This window comes from Salminus brasiliensis, chromosome 19 (assembly GCF_030463535.1).
Source record: "Salminus brasiliensis chromosome 19, fSalBra1.hap2, whole genome shotgun sequence".
Classification (NCBI taxonomy): Eukaryota; Metazoa; Chordata; class Actinopteri; order Characiformes; family Bryconidae; genus Salminus; species Salminus brasiliensis.
In genome coordinates, this window is record NC_132896.1 from 15,681,555 (window position 1) to 15,702,939 (window position 21,385).

The following is a 21,385-nucleotide window of genomic DNA, read 5'->3' on the forward strand; positions in this document are numbered from 1 at the left end:
GCAATTTTCCCCAATGTTGTGCACCCCTCTTAGAACACTGTATTTCTCAAAAATGTTTCTAGCATTAAAAATAAACATTTACACTGGTTTCCCTGTCATAAATTCTACAGTCAACGTCCTTACCTTTAGATCTGGCTAACTTTTCTACATTTCTTTTTTTTGTTGGTAGGATGAACAAGCTAAGAATAATTGTTCTCCAATATGTACCATATCAATTTCAAGCTGTTTCTTGTTATTTATCTATATATTTTTATAATCTGAATATAGGTTTTTCATGATTTTCTTGAAATAAATAAAATACCCCAACCTAAATTTGCCTAAATTAGTCTTTTTAACATGAATTTTGGATTAGGACTTTCAGTGTCTTCTGCCTATTTTCAGATATTGCAAATATATCAGATATTGCAGATAGAACAATACCAAAAACAAACCATTTTAGCTGCAGTAGCTTCAATCTGGATGCTTTTGGACACGGGGGACTGTGATTGAGTCTGAAGGAGACTGAAGGGCTTAGTCCAATCATGGTGATAAAAAAAAAGGTTGATTTCAAAGATTTATACCATGTTCTCAAATGAAGCTATTTCTTCCTCAACGAATCTAAAGCAAAATTGGGAAAGTGACCTTGAAAAGATATTGATGAAAAGGTTTGGTGCTTCACTTTGAGAAATCCTTATGTACCTCTATTACGGTGCATCAACTGAAATTCACGCTCATGAACAAGAATTATCTAACACCTGTTCGGCTACTCAAGATATGTCTAGACAGATTTGAGTGCTGTTTTGAAGGTCTGATACAAATGGGCACCTTTCTTTATTTTTTGGGGCCGGTGATACAATCTAAATTTTTGTATTACATTTGTAAAACACAGTATATGTTGGGCTCTACATTATAGCTGTTGAATAGGTTATATTCAGTCGTATAATGGTTATGTTCAGTCATCTCGCAATTAGGCAGTAGTATACCGATTTTATGTATACTAAATGTTGTTGATTATCATGCCATGTAAATTTGCTTAATACTAGTGGGGGGAGGCTTAAAAACAGTTCAAAAAGCTCCACCTCAAGTGCAGCTTTCTTACTCAAAATTAAAACATATACATACACACACACACACACACACACACACTTTCATTAATACTACCCTTATAGGAATATATATATATATATATATATATTCCTATACGGGTCAGTGAAGCAGAACACCAATAAGAGGAAGAATTGTGAAATTCTATATACTATGATATTGTAAAACTGGCCTAGTGATAATTGCAACTAAGGCTGGGCGATATGGTAAAAATACTATATCACGACATTTATCACATATACATGTAATCACAGAGTAAAAACATCATCAGTGACAGATTCTTATAAACTACTATTCAGATACTCTCATGTACTGAATACAGTGATTTTTATTCAACGTCTGCTGCACTTCATCTAATTAAACCAGATCTAAATACACTGTTAGTCATGAAACCTGCAGCTGATCAGTGTTTATTAAGCACTAACAGTATCCTCAATAAGCTTAGAAATATTGGCATCACAATAACAAAATTGATCACGATACAATAAAAAAACGTCATATTGCCCAGTTCTAGTTGCAACCCAACACGCAATGCATTTATATTTTGTTGATTTACTTGGCAAAAAAATGGATTCTGTTTCTACGATCTACTCCTCAGCTTTCTTCTTAAAATCTATGGCTTTTCCAAGAAGCCGCTTTACTTCACATTTAGAATATCTGGCTTGCATCAGAAATCAGAAACATTTTGTCTATTTTGGATTCCTTTCTGGAACTACACTGAAAGTCTACCATATATCGTCTTAATGTGAACAGTGATGTATGATGTTTGTTTTTGCTTGGACTTAACCTTAATTCTTTATTTGAATATGTTTTGTTTTGTTTTTTGATTTGCCAAGCAATCAAATACTCTAAATTCCAATACTTTATTTAAATAAGCAACACTAGTTGCTAATAATAAATACAGATATAACAATAGACATTTAATATGGACTGTTATTCTGTGTTTAATCCAATAAACGTTTGAAACCAGTTTCCCCAAAATATCCCAGATTAAGGCTAAGCCTAGACCACTACTTCAAATGGAGATTCAGCTCAGACTTTAGTCCAAAACTACTTCTTTTTTTTGTGAACACTTCTAAATAAACAAAACACCTGTCTGTCCATGACCTTCCTTCTAGAGTTCACCACTATCTCCTGCAGTACGATAGGAGACCTGAGGCCAGAAAATTGTGTCCTGGCGTAGCCCGTTTGAGCATGTATCATGAGAGAGAGCGAGAAAAATAGACACACACACACACACACACACACACACACACACACATCCATATCTCATCCACCTACTCGTACTCAGTAAGCCTGAAGACATGGAGTACAACCAAACTGCATGCATAACCAAGTTCCTCGGAACCAATTACGAAGCTATCAGCATGCAAGTTTAAAGCTGCGAGGGCAAAAAAACAGGCTGTGTTAAAATATAGAATGTGCTAAAAGGACATCATTAGGGGCATAAATAATAAATTAACACCATTAGGAACCAGGGGAGCTCTTGACAGTTTCTCCAGAGCCTCACACCATCTCAGATCTCTGAAGCAAGATCGCACATTAAAGAAAAATGAAGATGATTAAATCATATTAGCGTCAGAGGCCAACTGAAAGAACAATGTGGTCGTGACTCGGGGTCGTGCAAGAACGGGAATGAGGGGGGAAAAAACAAGGTGTTTTTAAAGTTTGCTCTTCTGCCTTCTCATGCCCCCCCCTGTTCGTTTCAGGCAGGTTAAGCACAGTGGGCACTTAAAGGAGCTGTGAAAAAAACTTAGGAGCCGACAGTCAGGTAAATGAAGGTGAAATAACCGCCCCGAAATATCCGTTCTCCCAATGTTGGCGTTAAGCCTCACAAATGCAAGAGGGATAGTTTAATTGAAAGTCTGGCCTCAATCATTACGAGAAAATTTCATAGCTGGGGGCGCTTGCGATCTATCACCTTCACATGAACGACTTCAAAATGACTTCACCAGGAGCTTGACCCAAATCATTAGCGCATAATTACAGAAGCTATGGGGACACTCACCAAGATCCAGGGGTGCTGCACCACCTCAGGGCCTCTCTCACGCTCCTGACACAAGAATGACAAGTCGCTGCACTTTTTTTTATTTTTTTTTTCGTTTTCATCCAAAGACATGAAGCTTCTGGTTTCTGCGTTTTTTTCTAAGATACTAAACTCAACAGGGAATTAATTATCCAACACACATACATGAAGCACACTCAGGCGTCATATCTCTGCCGTTAAGGCATCCTTCAAACAGCACTGCAGTTTGGTGCGGTGAAGGTTGTCTTTGTTCCAGGGCCAGAAGAGCTCTAGTAATGCTGTCTACAATTAAAGCCATTAAAACAAAAACAAGCGTCCCACAGGCGCTTAACGGCGTATAAAGCCTGCTCTTGAGGGAGGTCGGCCTCGTTCTATCAGTTCTCCGCGATCCGTGTGTGCAGGCGGACAATCGCGCAGCTCTTCTCTGTCTCATTTACATGAAGCGGGCTGCTGAGAGAGGGACCCCGCTTCATCTCAGCTCCACTCTGCACGAATCCCAGGACAGCCTGTCTCCAGCTGGAGCTGACCTCCTCTCCTCTGCTACTAATTACTCTAGCTTCAGAGGCCTGGGAGAGACCCTGTTCCAGTCACTTCAACTACAAAGAGCTATGGCTGCTTTTAGTCTCGCATGGTACAGTGGTGGCATTTCACGAAAGCAAAAAACGACAGCATAGCTTAGCGGCCGATCACTAGCTCGTAGCACACGCTTAAAGAAAAGCTTTTCTGTCTGTTAGGGGTAACTTAGCTAGTTGTGCAGCTGAATGCTTCATTAAGGCTTATATACTGGCTGTCGAGTACATTTTTAAAAGGGAAAAACCACAACATTTTCAGAGTGTAATTCAGAGTGGTTTAATGTGAAATCCTTCACATTTTTTCACAGTGGTGATAATAGAAACCAGATACCCCTGCTCACTTCTTGTTCAAGAGTCTGGACTGTATCCTGATGAGAATTCAGCCGCATGTATTTACATTCAGTGGTCAAATGAGTCTCGGGTTAGTCAAACTGAAATCTGATCACGGTGTGGGACAGACTATACAAATTCCTTCAATGTAAAGCAATTATTACTGTTGTTACGGTTGTACTGAGAGGGGTTTTGGTCAGAGAATGGGTCTTGGAGAGATGGATAGCATTTACACTGCTATAACGCAGCCCAAAAGCATCTCAAACTTGTGCGATTCACTTCAAGTGATGAGATTTGTATCATTTTTAGAGCATCTTGGGTGTGTTTACACTATAATCCTGATACTCAAGACGCGTGAATTGACGGCGTGTGAATGGGGTCAAAGGGTCACAGTTTAAGCCATTTTATTTGCTATCCACAACCACAGAACCTGAGTATGTGTGTGTGTGTTTTGGATACTATTTTGGCCTGTACTCCTCTGCCATTTTCACAATAGTATCTAGAAATACAATTCAATCATTTAATCAGTCAAAATGGCTTAATTTACACAATGGAATCATGATGAAATATAGAAAAATCAGCCTTCATTCATTAATTCTTTCAATGTTTTATCCTCTTTTTCCTGATCAGGGTGGAACTGTTCTTTAAATATAACAGTTCTTTGGAGCGATGCCATAAAACAAGGTTCCCGACCTTTTGCAACATGCACGCTGGGTTTCCCAAAACCACCTTGGCACAAAAGTAATGCTTAAATGTCTGAGCAAGCATCACACTAAACACTATACCAGTAAAGACGACAACACCGCTAAGTGGCTTTGGGAAAACTAGGCCCAGTAGGTTATAATGCAAATAAATGAAACATCATAATCAAAGCCCTGATTTTAAATAACAACACATCATAAACGCCCAAACTGCCAGAAGCCTTTCAGTTTGTATCAATTTATCCATGTTAGGTGAATTCCTTGACATCAAAAAGAGGAACATTGCACACTGACCTGACCAGCTAACTGTGTTGGTTTTGCTAGAGCAATTAACACACCTGACCTCAATGTGATGTTTTGCATTTTTGCAAATAATTAACAGAAAAATATGAACCTAGCAATACCACCACGATCCACTAGTGACAGGTCAATCAAGGTCATAAAAGAACCACTTTTGGTTCTTTAAAAAGCCATCGAAACATTAACTGCCAGTATTATTAGTATCAAGCTAAAACTGAAGAAGCCAGACAACAGTAAAAATGTGTGAAAGCAAAGCCATTTTAAACCATTTCAGTGTTAAAAAAACACAACTTGACTGTTCTATACAAACTATACAAATGCTTCCCTAGAACTGAACATTCAGCCAGAGCACCATTTAGCAGCCTTCCTTTCTTTTATAGCATCTCTTACTTCCTTCCCAACTGTTTAAAGCTGCTGTTCAGAATTTTGATTTTCTATAAGAAAAAAAAATGTTCTAGGGACACTTGTGTCTTCAGTTTCTCTCCACTTCTTTTTCTCTCCACCACATAATCTAAAAGTTTTATAAGCTTAAAAAAAACCCTCCATGTTAATTTTCTTATTCTTTGTTATGCTAGATAATTCATTATTGCTATTGTTAAGTATTTATTCATATTAATAATGTAATCATTTATGGCATTTGGCTGATGCTCTCATCCTGAGTGACTTTTAGTGAACCATGTTGCACAGGTAGGTGAACGTAGTGTTAAGAGTCTTGCCCAAGGACACTATTTATTAATGAAGTGTGGTGAGCTTGCTGAGCCGGGGAATCAAAACCTAGTATCCCACAAGAAAGACAATGTTGTTACCCACTATGCTACACCAACCACCTTTTATCATTCCTGCTCATCATATTCAAAAATGTAACTAATGATTAAATTAAAAACAAAATACTGTCACACGTCAGAACTGAATTAGCACCAATTGTTTGAGTGAGTGTTATCCCAAATGATCGCAAGAGAAGAGCATCTGGTTCATACTTTCCCACTTTGCCTTAATGCAATAGTTTCATATAGCAACTGCTGTATTAAAAAAACACCACCTTTGATCTTCCTTTAGAGTCCCAGACCACTCAAAAAACGGCTGCCATCCTGACTGCTTAATTCAAACAATGAGTTTGGCAGAGCCTGAGAGACTCTGGTTTGGCAGTGGTGGCGACTGTTTCTAGGAGAATGGCAGCACATCAAGGACAGCCAGCAAGCTGGGACAAAAAGGTAGCTATTGTCCAAGTTTTCTGAGCACGAGCCCAAGGTCTGAAGGCTGAAAGGACGGCAAGTCGTCCTTCATGCTCTGACATCCAGCTCTCATTAATGTGCTCAACCTTTTCCTCTCGGGCAGGGAGACTGGGACGAGTGAGACTTCCGCAGTGGAGAAGAGTGTGAGAGAGATGGGGGGGGGGGGGGGGGGTTGGGGCCCATACCGGCATTTTGGTTTCATGCCCCTTGGCACCACATGCAGTGTGATTAGAATTCAGCTCAATCTTGCAGGGCCTATGTCTCCACAACAGAGCCTTCCTCTTCCAACACAGAGTGAGCTCCAAGTGTCGTTCCTGAATCTGGTATGATCATAATAATATGATATATATATATATATATAAAAAACAAAGTTGAATGCCCATACTGGTGAAGCACTTCTTTCCATCCCACTCACAACCACCACTGGAGGTAGCAGCTGGCAAAAGAACTGATAGAGTAATGACTCAATATCCATGACTAACCATCCCACGTACCACCATAGGCACTCCATGGGAAGCTGCGAGAGACAGCTGAAGTTACGCTGCAGCTGAAGTTAGCAATGCAGCTAGTTGGACTACACTTCAGAGAGACGCCCTACTGTAAACAAGCATGATTAGACAGCTCCCACTCAGCCTTTCAAACGCTGAACCGTGAACCTGACGAAGTTAACAAAGTCAAACCTGACAACTCGCCGACGCCAAAGATGGGAATCGGCTAGAGGGCGCCCCGTAAGGCGGAAGACACACAAAAGTGAGGAACTGCGGAATGGAAAACTTGCCAAGGCATTAAATCATTGCAAATGTTTAGCAATATGTGCTAAACTCTCCAAGGAAGGAGTGCAATCACAAGAAGGTGACAGCTGCACTATAGGGCCTGCATTCGCTCCCATTTCCAATTAACATTAAGGTTGTCTGCATTCATTTACTACTCCGAGGCCAGATACGTGTGCAGGGTTCAGATCGAGCGGACGGTTAAATCAGCCAGTTCTCTCTGACCCGAGTTTCTCAGCTGCGTGTGGGAGGCAGCGAACGTTTCACGAAACCATCAGAGACTACACTGTCATTATTGATTTACAAAACCTGTTAGCGCGAGTAATGATCGGCCTCAGCAAGATGTGCTACATCTCAGTCTTATGGAGGAAAAAAAAAAAGCATACTTTCTTCAATTTCTTTGCATCAGCTCCGTAGCGTTAGCATTTCATGGAGAATGCTTCTTCGTTTTTTTCCCTCTCAGTGCACCCTCATTCCTGCAGAGGGTGCATAAATTAAAGTGGGTGGTGCAATTAGCTTTAAACCCTGTAGTGACCTGACACAATACAAGTACGCTCCATTAGCATTTCATCCAACATGTGGACTGCAGCTCTCCGTTTACGCAACGACTCAAAGGGCAGGTAAATGCTGGGCAACAATTACAGCTCCGTGCATAAAATCCGGGACTCTGTAAAGGATTATCTTGACTTTACACTGCCTGTGGCGTGCTCCACAGCACTCCCTCTAAAGAACAATAAAAGGATTTTTTTTTGTGTGGCTGGTGCTAGAAGCTACTGTAAGGTGCAAATTACAAGACTGCACCCAGAAGGATACTAGCTTTAATGCTGTAATTGGGAAGATGTTCAAATAAGTCTTTTAAAAGCGCTTAAAGCACTTTCGCAGTGCAAATGGTGATGGATAAAGTACAGAAAGAACTGTTAGCGTAACAATTACAATGTTCAACAACCCCCCCCCTTTTCTTTTTTTTAGGCAGTTTTAGTTTTTCAAAATATAGATTTTCATTCATTTCATTTATTAATTTTAGTTGATTTCACCAAATAATAGATTTAGCAAGACCAATAGCTTTCGTCTACAAGAATATCTTTTTAAATCTTAAATCCGACAACCCAACTCTGGACTGGGACTCCAAAAGTCTCTTTGCACAACGTTTATTGTTAAATGGTAGAGCGAGAATCACATTAAACACTCTCTCTCTGCCAGTTAAGATGTTCTTAACACGATAAAGCTTTTGGGAAACAAGGCCCTGAGCTGCGTTGACTAAAAGCATCTAAGCACGAAGATAATTCTTCACTGGTTGAGTGAGCATCACACTAAACTCTCTCTCTTTTAGTTAAGATGATCTTAACACTACGACGCTTTTAGGAAACTGGGCCCTGGACAGTTGGGTAACAGTTACACTACGGCAGCAGTTACACCTGTGCTGTTAACGCATCCGTTTAAAAAGAGAGAGAGGCAGGGATGAGGGAGGTCCCAAGATTTCAGAATTGTTTACCTGCAACTGCTAGAAATCATCTAAACATAATAATCTTAATAATAATAATAATAATAATAATAATAATAATAATAATAATAATTAATGAAAAAGTGTGGTAAAATTGTATTCTGAATATAAAAAAAATTAAGTTGAATACTGAATCAACTTCATATTGTTGTAAAATCCACCTGGGTTTATCTTGGAGAAATGGAAAAACACTTCGTCAATAAACATATTTATTATTAACCTTGTTGACGAGATTAACACTGCTAAGAAATCGACTGGGAAATCACTGGGGAAATCTGGGCAGACGCTTACATCCAGTGTTATTCACATGCATATCTGTAGATACCTAAACATATAAACTGAAACTGAAGCATTAATAGCGCAATATACCCTAGCCTGTATTTGTAGAGGATTTCAAATGCAGTTAAATGAAAATGTCTTAAGAATGCAGACAGTATAACATGACCAGCTGCATGTTATTTTTTATTGGATTTAGTGTAGCACATTTTGCGGCAGATTAAATATAAATCAGTGTACTACAAATAATGTTATATTATTGAACACATTTGGACAAATATAGTGAAAAATATGGTAAATTATTAACAATTTAAATTGATTTAGGATTTATTTTTACTATATGGTTCCTAATTAGTTTTACATGGGGGGAATGTAGTTATTACCAGAATTTTCCAGTGATTGTAGTCCTGTCCAAACGCACCATGTCAGTCATGTTCACGTACTGTATGCTCACGCGTCAGTAAAGCTTCTGGTGCCTTTTACCTTCTGTAAAAGGAGCCATAAAAATAACCTCATGTAATATTAACCTTGTGTAACTCGACATGTGGGTAAATATCCAGTCATGTCCTGTGTTTTTTCACCAGTTTGGAGGCACTCAAGGCATTTAGTTTTGTTGTGCATGGCACAATCAAGCCTGGGCAAACCTCAGTCAAATCCAGAAGACGAACCAAAGGACTCATCAAAGGACTCCCTGATGCTTCTGCGCAGCATAACTTCTAGCTTATATACAGCACAGCATACACAGCTGCTAATTTTCAACTTAAATGTCAAAAAGTGGATTATAAGATCGGTTATGATCTCTTATACATCAGTGGCTACAGGAAGGCAGTGTGTAAAAATCGAGCAGCCACTCCCACCTTCCATGAGATTTCTTATCCCATGTGAATTGGCCGTACGTTTTACAGATATCCTGTAGTAAAATAACATTACCACCCCACCCCCCAAAGTAAAATGAATCCCTTTAGAGGCTTATTTGACTATTTTGTAAGCCAGAATTTGGTCTTGTCCCTTTAAATGTAGTACTACCTGGTGCTCCAACTTTTCAAATACTGCAATATTCTCCACGTACTGGGATGTATTTTTGCTAGATTACCCACCTCCAGCTAAATTACATGCTGACTGCACTTCCACAATGTCATAAATGTGTCATTACATATCAGCTTGAAATGTTGACCAAATAGCATCATCTATCTGATGCTGATAACATTTTAAAAACAATTACTTGCTGATACTGACATCATACCATTGATCTCACTGGGTATGAAGGACCATTAACATTCCAAAAAATATAAGCAGGAGGAAATAATAGAAACCCATATAAATCACATTTACCATAATTGTGCTATAACCCCTCTTACTTCAAGCACTGACTGTGGAAGGTAGCCGCACATTAGTCTACACTGCAGGTGCACAGGGACATGCGGTTTTATATTTGATGGATTCGGTCCAACAAGTTGATGCATAATACATGGCGAGCCTTTTAAGATAAGCATGTAGGACTACTTTGATACTCGTTTCCTGTTCCTGTAAGTTATCCCATTTCATTCCACTCTAACCCCAGTGAGGGTTATATGTTAATATCGCTCCCTGCGAGGACACGTAATGGAGTAGGCTGGCCTGTGCAACTTCTTTTGTCCCAATTTAAATTGCTAATACAAAGAATTGAAAAGAGGAACATTACCTCTGATTAAATGTCACTCTGGGAAGGCCGTTATACTTTGTTAGCTCGGCTGAAGATGAGCCCCTGCGCTGGTGTACTAGCAAGTAAAATTGCATTCGTGTTTTTCGTTGAACTCTGAGACAGCACCAGCCCAAAACTCATACATAATGTTGCAGCCTAAGCATGTTCCAGGAAACAGGTGTGTAGAGTCCCAGGGGACACGGGGTAAAAGATTACAATGGCTTGTATGATTCTAAAGGTTTGTGTTGTGTTATCTTAAAGGTTTAGCAACATTTGAATGAAAAAATCATGATATAGATATATCTATAGAATAGGCTATAGAATATTATAAAACACAACTAATCAGAACTATCTGAGCGTGGTCCTGAAGTTTTAACAAAAGTGCTTTAAAAAAAGCAGGGAGGAATGATTGAAATGGGGATGAATCTTTAGAAAAGGTCAAATTTACTGTGGTGCTGGGTGTGTAGCCAGGGAACATGCTAACCTGGCCGGCTGGATGAGCAGACATAAAAATAAAGGAACAGGCAAAGTGACAGACATAGGAGGAAATAGGCAAACAAATGAATAGACTGAGAAACAGACGTCTGGACACCAGACCGGCAGAATAGCTTGCTTGCAAGCTTTTGGGTTATGCTGGTTAATTTAGCGTTAGCTCACTAGTAATTGCAGCCGACTAAACAAATGAGTAGACTGATAAACCGTCGTCTGGACAACAGACAGGCTGGATAGCTAGTTTGCAAACTTTCGGTTACGCTGGTTGATTTAGCTTAAGCTTGCTAGTAATTCCAGCCAACAAAGGCTATGTACATCACATACAAAGTGATCAGACTGCTGGACTGTTTACACTACACCAAGTGAATAAATATCTAGGCTAAAATCATGTATTGTGAATTAGCATAAGGTTCCCACATCACATGAAGCAACCAGCGTTATAAGCAGGATGAAGGCTTGGACATGCATCTACCGAGATCTGGTTAAGGTCACACAACCACACACCTTTTTAAACTGCTGCACTATCATCGGACAGCTCAACACACTTGGAGGAGAACACCAACAGCCATTATGATCAGTTGCATCAACTAACAGACACCAATGTTGGCAAACAAGGGCACCGTACAGGACTGGGGAGGGGGAGGTAGGACGGTTTTAAGGGCCCTGTGACTGACAGTTAAATTAGTAATACCTTTTCATTTGGCTCAAAATCCTTGTCATTGCTCATGAGTGATTGAGGGCCGGGGCTATAGAGGGACTCTATAGAGAGCAAGGTTCTGCTATTTTGCACCTTTTGGTCACAGATGGCCGTGGCAAGTTAAAGGTTAAACCTTATACACTTTTGCATTACAATAGTGCATTATTCCTGCTTATTTGGTGGATTTAACAGATTAGGGAGAAACAATGTGACATACAAAGAAAATGGTAATATATAATAACATGACAATGTCATATCAACCCATCATTTGACCGGGATGTCCAAACTTTTGCTGTACATCCTGTATAATTAGGATGTTGTTTTATGAGAGACCTGCAGAAGAGACCACGGGATGCTTCAGAAACACAGTAAATATTCTCGGTGTTCTCAGTGTTCCTTTAATTCCTTTAGTTAATAAAACAGGATTAACCATATTTGAAGGGGAGCGTCAGAAAACCACCCTGTCCATCAATTCATCTAAACCATCTTCTCAGCTTTCTCTACTTGGAAATGTGGCTATAAATCTAGTAAAAGCAGTTTCCACCAACGCAGCACAATTCTGCAGCACCAGAGGGAACCTCTCACTGCTTAAGAGAGAAGAGAAACACATTTAGCTTTCCTCTGGTGACTCTGCCAATCCTTACACTCCTACAGATGACAAGCGTATGACTTGATGTGTCGGAGGAGGAGTACAGGTAGACTTATTACAGCGACGGAAGCTTTTGACAGCACTCTATTAGCTTGTGTAAATTTGAGCTCCAGAGCCGTTAAACAAGCTGAAAATTACTTCTCATTTTGCTCTTCTGTAGCACTTGGCACGGAGCTTGCCTCTCCGCACCTGACGAAAGCACAGCAAATCCGTTTGAGCTGAGTACTAACCCTTATGAAAAAAGAGCTACAGTAACTCTCCAGGACTTTCTACTGGATGCCACAGAAGAACTTTTTTGGTGATGAGGGTGAGGGTTAAGATGGGGGTTTTAAGTTAAAAAAGAAAAAAACTTTTTAATGGGTTTCAACCTTCAACAAAGGTGACAAGAGTTTTTAAGTAAATCAAATGTGGTTCTTGAAGAGTTCTTTCCTGGTTTCCTGGTTAAATAGTTGTTCTATATAAGAAAGCCCTCTTGTAGATGGTTCTATATGGAACTATAAAGGGTTCCACTATTGTTACAATACAGAACCCTTTGTTCGAGCAGTGTACACAAGGTAAATGTTCCAGTAAGAAGCCTTTAAATGAATATAGGCTTCATTATGTGAAGGTCCTTCTCACTTACACATCTGTTTGTCAAATATGGTTCTACAGGGACCCAAAAGCAGTTATTAAAAGGGTTCCTTAATAAAAGTAATGGTTCTATATAGAACCATGACGACTCAACAAACCAATATTATACTAATAATACAAAAACCTGTTTCGAGGGGTATCTGGATCTTTTTTAAATGGTTATGTATCGCTGCAAAACAGGGTTCCACTATTGTTTTAGGCCAAAAAAATCACAAGGTTCCACAAGCATTATACATTACTAGAATCCAGACATATCATTAAGAGGTTCTATCAGGAACAATCTGATAAAAGTTTTCCATCACAGTGAAATAGCTACTTTTAAACACTGATAGTGGCCCTTAAAGGGTTCTTTAAGTGGCCATGGTTCTCTATAGAACTAAAGAACCCCTTTTTCCTCAATGGTATATTAGTAGAGGTATTTAATGTAAGAGACATTTGAAATAAAAGGCAGGTGTGTACGTGTGTAAGTCATTTCCACATGGCTAGCACTCACTCTTACCGTTATTTTAACCCCCTGGACCAATAGAAAGTCGTGTAGGATAACGCCAGGTCTAAAGCCAGGTTCACCTCAACGACCGTGTTATGAAGGCAGTGAAGGGCACTGGGTGCACCGTTTACCTGAGACTGGTGTTTCTGGAGCCAACTTCATGCCCGGGTAGAGAAACTGGAAGGAGGACCGCACTTCGTGGCAGTGCAGCACCTGACTGCTGGGCTGAGAGGAGGGCACGAGCAGAGCGCACCAAAGCAAAGCGAGCGCCAAGTTTGCTCCAGTCATGCTGACCGCCTCAGCCGCCGAGCTGCACTCGAAACGCACACAATAAAAAAAAACACAACACACTTTTGAGGAGAGGAAAAAAAATAAGATGATGTTCGTCCAGTCAGCAGGAGGAGCTCCGTCCTGATTCTGCCTCCAAAAACTCCACTCTGCTGTTACACCTCCTTCGCTTCTCCTCCTCTGACAGGACACGGCAGCCCCGAAGCTGCATGCTCTTCCTCCGGCTCTCCGCGGCTCCTCTGCCCCCTCTGCCCCTCTCTAACTACTCAAACAGCTTCCACAAGTAGGCTGCTTGACACACAGGAGCAGCTCCATGCGCCCGGCGAGCTCCTTTCAAAACTCCCCTCTCCTTCACATTAGGCGCTGATGATGGGTTGCCAGATATTGTCGGAGACGCACGCAAACCCGCCTGCTGTTGTCGCCCTCTAGCGTGCACTCGATTAACATAAAAAACACACAGTGGAAAATGTCGACTGCCTTGAATACGATGGGGAGAGCTGCTGCTTAGCTCTACCTCTTATCCCCCCCAGTATGAGGTTTACTGGTAGGTTACTAACAGCGGAGGAGTGTTACTAGATATTAAATGCATGCAGCTCCAGGTTATAGATTCTGACCTACTACTTTGGTTCATTTTCTAAATTTACTATTTTCTTTGCTGGTAATAAAATCTTGACTTGAATATGGGATCAGTCTGCAAAAATGATAAACTCTTCCTTCTTATTAGGAGTGTGAATAAGCTAAAACAGGAAATTAAAGTAAATTAAAGAAGCTAATTGTAAAACCCTTCATAATTTTTTTATTCAATAAAATAGAACAGATCCTTAAAGGATCTTTTCAGAGGTGTTTTTTTATGGCTGGGTAATAAGACGATATTTTATCATCCCCTGATCAATTTTGGTATCATGGTCCACAATCAGTTTTTCTGAGCATATCATGGATATAGTCAGTGCTGGAAAAACACTGGCCACGTTTTAATAGAGACTGTAATTAGTCCCATTTCATTGAATGGAGCGCAGCAAACTTTGAGTAAAAATCACAGTACTAGATATGAGAGAGTTTGTAGACAGTAGTTTAAGAATCTGACACTCTGGTGCATTTTCTGTACAGGATAAAATATTGCAATAAATATCATACAAAAAAAAAATGTTTTTAAATATCGTGACGTAACATTTTACCCCATCACCCAGCCCTGGGTTCTTTCATTTGAAACTGTGGAGGGACCTCTTAAAGTGCTTTGAGGAACCTTCAAGAAATCTCTTTCTTCTTAAACTCTTTTCTTGAAGGTTCCTCAAAGCACCTTGAGAAGTTCCTCCAGTTTCAAACTGAAACCCCTCCAAAAGTTCCTCAAGGATCTTATACTTTTGAGAGTGTACACTAAATCCAGTTAAGCAGGACCAATTACGTGCATTTTAATGAAACATGCAGCTTCAGAGAGACTACTGCAGGCTCCACTTCTGAACATTTTATTACAGTGATAAAACCATATTTCCTAAACCTAGTCATTATCTACTCCATAAACTTGACAGCTATTTTAGCATCAAACATAACTGAAGCGTTTATTGTCGTCACTGCAGACCTATAGGGCGTTTGGCTTGATCATTTTTGAGGCTACCTTCGAACCCCAAATGCCCTTTTCTACACAGAACCAGGGTAGCCTAATCCAATCAGAAAGCTTTATTCAGCTGAACGTTTTCCAGATAAATGTTAAATAGCATGTATTGACCCATATCATATTGCTTTATTTCACAATCGCAGCATTAATAAACATCTATACTCTTCCCAAATCATTCTAGGAACCAACCCATATTTATATGAATCTATACTGCCATCTGCTGCTCTCACGGACATGCACCAGTAAAAAAGGGTATTCTGCACAACGGCATTTTCAGTGATCAATAAGCAGAAAAATGCTGGGTGATTAAGTTACTCAGAACTTTATTCAATACAAGGAAAGAAAGTGCTTTCACATTTTTAAAGCAAACCATACCACTCTGTAGGTCATAGGATCTGGCGGATTACAGATGGATACCGTGCAATTTTTCCATTTAAGATTTAGGGTATCGTTAAAATTGCAGAGTCATCCACCCGAAAACAGCAAGATAAACGAGTGTTACCTCTACCAGAACAAGACTGCTAAACAAAAGCAGAACAGGCTCGAAGTGTTTGTGCTCAGCAGCTCTAAAAAAAAAAAAAAAAAAAAAAAAAAACTAACTGTGCACACATGGCCTGTTTTGTCCGCTTGTCTAAAAGGTGAAGATGTAAACAAGTCTACTGCCCTGGAATTCAAACCCAAAACAACGTCGACACTTTCGGTTTCATTAATGGAGTCTGCGCCCTGTAACGGCCAGTTTTGCATGGATTTGCACAGCATGGTACATTAAAGCTGGATGCAAACCTGCAAAACTCGCCGTCGCGTCACACAACAGGGCCATCCAGTGGTGGTCCAACAAACCGTCCTGCAGCAGATGACCGGCAATACGTGAAGTGCACACACTGCAGTAGATCTACAAGCACTACCTGCACTGTGAGCACTTTGGAACTGCCAGGACTACACACAATGTGTACACACACACACACACACAAGTTTACTATGTAGTGTAGAAACGTGTCACACAACATGTCGCTTAATTAGCCTTCAGTTGTTGAATGTACAGCTTCTCCTGCCAGAAGGAGCATCTAGCGCAGTAGATACTAGACTAATTCACTGACTACACAAGATGCACCTTAGCAGGAAAAACTCAAGAGGCAAGCGAATGCTGCAGGCGCTCCCATCAGATCCTCACAATGAGTAGAGTCCAGACAGCCTAGCAGTCTTCATACAGCCTACAGGACAAAAACAGAAACAGCAAACCATCACAACAGTCCCTAAAGAGCAGATGCAGATCTTATTCCAATTATTAAACCAAATAACTGAAAGAAAGGGCATTTCGTTCTCTAAACAGCATTATGAATATTCATACATCAATGAAATGTCTTGTAAGAACCCAGCCCATCCTTGACGCCTTATTACACAGAACGAACTGGTTACATTAAGTTACATGGATGACATTTGGACATGTTTCAAGCGCTACAGGAAAATCTAATTTTATAATAAATTCAGACAATTATCACCCCACTTTTTTTTATTTTACAGAAGATTAATATTTGATAAATATTAAACCGCACTTTTTTTAGATTTACTTTTCTTGTTAGGCTCAGAAATAAATAAAATGTGGATGTAAGAAGGAAGACAGCGTGGCCTATTAAGAAATAATCATAACTTAGGAAACTCCATTTAATTAAAGCTCTGCTCGTTTTCTCGGAGCTATTAAACGCCCCATTAGCACGTCCACAAATTAGCAAACGGACACATTATCCATACAACTGAGTTTTCCATCAAGTAAAAATGCCGGGACGTTTCCGTTTCGTGGTTCAAAAATGCGAGAGAATTTCCTCTAATTAAAGCCTAAACCCAGCTCCATTAGTCCGGGCCATTGGGGGCCTCGTACCATCCCTTTGGCGCTCAAAATGGAGGATCTCCACTGAGCGATGGGTGGGACCAAACCCACAACCAACGTCCACTGCTCTCCACATGGCCCAAACCGTCTTAAAAACTACAAGTCACCAACTGCTCGTTACCCCCCTCGGTTCAGGGCGCGCGTCGCGTTGAGGGTGACCTCAGAGCGAGCCGAGCCGAGCCGAGCCGAGCAGAAGGCCCTTTTCCCTCCCAGCCTGGAGGATCATGGAGGAACAATAACCGGGCTGGACAAAACACGCCCTGTGAGAAGCTCAGAAGTTCTCACATGCCGGTGTGATCCCAAAAAATGAGTCCAAAAAGAGTGCAGGTAAACCAGCAGCGCCATTCAGCAAGAGTCGAGCAGGCCTTCAGTGAAACGGAAGACCAGAGGAGTTTGGGAGTGACCTCGTATAAATCTGAACCCACGGTGTGGGTTTAAAAATAAGGAGGAGCTCCATTACGAGCTGAACCTCGTGGTTTTATCTGCATGTGTTGTATCTGGAGACTTTTCTAGCCCGGTTTTAAGTTTACCTACATTTAACAACATCCAGGTTTCCTGTTTTTACGCATTTTGGTGGGATTTAGCTTCATAAAACGGCTGAAATTGAGCTGTTTTAGGTGGGAAACGACTAAAGAAGCGTGGACTGAGATACTAATCCGCTTCGGGTCCCATCTAGACCCCTACCTGGGCTCCTAAAGACAGGGTGGGCGCCATGTGAGACCCCAGAGTTTGAGGACACTGAGCTGGAACTGAATTACTAAACCTATCCTAACGTGTCGTGACGGACATTGGTGTTGGTGACCGAGATGAGCGATTTAAGGCCAAATACTGCATTTTAACAGAGCTCGAGACTCCGGAGACCTTTGTGTGAGCCAGCACTTCAATTTGAACGTTAAAAAGATGAAGATAAAGATAAACAGCTTCACTACAAAATGTGAAATCCGCGTTAGTAGCGACCTAACCTAACTGTCCACATATGGTGAAGATATTAAGCCCATAAACCGTGTTTCTTGAGGTAGATAGCTAGCTAGCTATAACTTGAGGTACTGTTGTTAGCTAAATCAAACAGGTGGTGGTTAGCTGCAGCTCGAGGATCCACTGGTCTAGTACTAGTTAGCCAAAAATCGCTAGCTAATACGGTTTAAAAGAGGTGCCGAGCATTACTCCTAATTTAACAAAACCTCGTAACGTAACTTTTGCGTTACTAAAACGCCTCATCAGCTCGAAATAGAGTAAGACAGGAAACGCAGAATTAAGGTTAGGCAACGTTACAGCACACTATGCAGCTTCCCACCTCTATTACACAAAAGCCTTCCCAACGAAAACACGGGCACGCGCCCGCGCCCGCGCGCGCACATACACACACTAAAAGTTTATCGGTGAGATCCGGACACTAAATCACAGATTAGAGAGTCGCTCCGAGCTGTAATCTAAACACATTTCGCTTAACGGTTTCCTTCTATTATATCTGGATCTAAAGAAGTGAAATGCGAGCATTACCGTGAGAGTGTTGTGAGGTCTGAGGGCTGCAGGAGGTTTCCGAAAGAGGCGCGAACGTGTGGGTCATGTGATGGTGTGTGTCCACCAACCCCCCTCAGCTCACAACTACATCCGCTACTGACACATTAGCATAATCCCTACAAACCCATCCACTTCTCTCATTCACAGCCTTCAAAACTCTCCAAACTCAGATCAACACATGCACACAATTTAATAAACCGTACTGTACAAACGAAGCACACAAATCAACAGTCTATTAAAAGAAACTACTTAAAACCAGAATAATAGATTAGCATATAGGGTGCATAGGCTTGAGAATTTAGCCTGTTATTTAAAATAAAAATAAAACAGGGTAAAAATGTAAGGAGAAAATCTTAAGAATTAGCTACATATTATAAAACACATTTGAAGGTTAGAAATCTTGAGAAAGTAGATATAGTTTTGTTAAAATAAAAAAAAAGAAAAAGTACAACAGGAAAAACAGGACTAATTTCCATGTAACCGGATGTTAAACTATAATGTTAGTTTTAATAAATTCGTTCTCATCCAAATTTTAAAGAGTAAAGGTGAAGCAAAGGATGATCCAACTGCTGCATATACAAACAAAAAAATTAATTAATTAGTTAAAAAAGTAAAGTTCTGGTTTTCAGTTAAAAATGGTAGCTTACCTGAGAAACAAACGAAATAAAGAAATTAAATAAAAACGTTGTACTTTATCTAAAGCCTCTATCTAAAGAAATACAAAAAATATATAATAAAAAAATTAAAAACGTGGTAAAGGAAAGTGAGCAGCCCAGGCGCCCTCGTGCTCTCCTAAAGCAGGTCTGAGTACCTCACAGCTACTGCGCAGATGTTTCATGTTGGAGCCATGTCGCCGGTCTAGAAAAACAACAAAAAGTTATGTCATGCATGTAATTGAAGAGCATCCTTTTGTTGTTTTTCTTTCTGGGGGTGGGGTAGGGTGGGGTGAGGGAGAGGAGACTCACGTACCGCTACAATTGTTCTGCAAATTTGAGCCCTTACCGCCGATTCACACCGATCCTCTGCTGAGGGATAGCTATAGCTATAGCTCTCCCTCTCTCTGCACTGGAACTCGGCGTCTGCAAGACTGCAGAGTTAAAAGTTAGCCGAGCCCACCGAGTGTTGTAAACGTGCTCGGGGTTTGGTTCAGCTGTCTTATCCTGTGGTCTGAAAGAGCGAGAAGACCGAAATGACCCCTAACCCCTGTAAACCCTACCCCCACAACTCTATAGCACTATTGTGTGCACCATGCATCAAAGGCAAGAGTTTCCCTCAGCATTCCCCAGTAAAGCTGCTTTACCCGCCAACCTGAGTTCATCTGTCTATCTGCAGGCTTATGTGTCTATGAGGCTTTCTGCTTCTCTAACAAACAAATTCCCAGTGTAGCTGAAAATGATATTACGATGATTTAAATATATATGTAAATCACAGATAAATAGTTAAGGTGTAAACAAAGACATTCAGAGTGGTTTGATGCTACTACTAACTATTGTTCACCATGGGGACGAAAGAAATCACACAGCTGAAGCATTTCATATCTCCAAAAGCTCCCTTAGAAAGTTATTACTTTTGCTATAGACACTGTTTTACAGTATTTGTAAAAGGTTTTGATATTTTGTTTTTTTTTTTTTATGGTAATTTTAGTCATTAACATTTACTGTCGAACTGTCTAACAACAGTAACTGTAACACAACACTCTCTGTAAGTAAAAGTGATGTGTGATCCTGATTTATAGCCTTATTTATCCATGTAACTGTTTTAACAGTTTATCCAACAATCCTGTTCATCTTCTTTACCATATTTGTTATGATGCAGCAACAAGTAGCCATTCGTCCTATTTTCTGTCTGTGTTTATAAATAAACTCATGGGAGGCTGTGATTTGTATTAAATATCGCTGCTGTCCAATGAAGAATATGTGTCTTCATTTTAGCCATTTTTAGTTTTCTCCAGCTTTTGAAGCTGCTCTGTGCACCGTGTAAATAATTTGGGATGAATAGACTAATAGAAATGCTCTAAATAACTTGGAATAAACTCTTATTCCACATTAACTTCCACGTTTATGCCTTCCCCTGTATCCTACTGGCTTTAAATATAGCTTTATTTCTGGTTTTTTTTTATTTTTTATTTTACAGGGGATAACTTTATGCAGCATGACCTCATTTCGTGTATAAACCATCACAGGTACAACTGTTAACCTTAAATGAGTTTTACAATTAAAGGTAAACTGTGTTCATGCAAATGGCAATATATATATATAGCTTTTCATAACCTTTCATAACTTTCTAAAACAGAGCCAAAGCAACAAGCAGCTGCAATAGATTCAGGTACAATTATGGTTCCTTACTAAAACTACTAAAAAAAAAAGCCCAGCATTTGTACCCTAAAAGGACAGCTTTGTCTGGGAATGATCATGATCTTCATCTACATTAGGCACTATTCTTCATGACTATTTGCACAGCTGTACAGATGTTCATTTTCTGTAAATGTTTATATCATCTGTAACATTCTGTACATGATAGTTTGTGTATATATGTCCACTCAGGCTACTTATGGACATGTAGTATTGATACCTGTACAAGTACAGATTTCTACATCTCTCTTAGCTCTCTCAGCTCTTCATTATTTTTAGTACTTTTTAAAACGTTATTATT

General features: G+C 40.1%; 1 protein-coding gene across 2 annotated transcripts in view; it reads right to left on the reverse strand.

Annotated features, from left to right (window-relative positions):
• Nucleotides 1-13,973, reverse strand: part of gpc3 (glypican 3) — a 225,174-nt gene extending 211,201 nt beyond the window's left edge. Inside the window, exon 1 of one of the 2 annotated variants that reach the window (XM_072662855.1) lies at nt 13,559-13,973. In XM_072662855.1, the coding sequence (XP_072518956.1) occupies nt 13,559-13,715 (157 nt within the window). In that variant the 5' untranslated portion in view covers nt 13,716-13,973. The remainder of the gene's footprint in view (nt 1-13,558) is intronic. The other variant, XM_072662854.1, reaches the window with a different exon arrangement.
• Between the last annotated feature and the right edge of the window lie 7,412 nt (nt 13,974-21,385).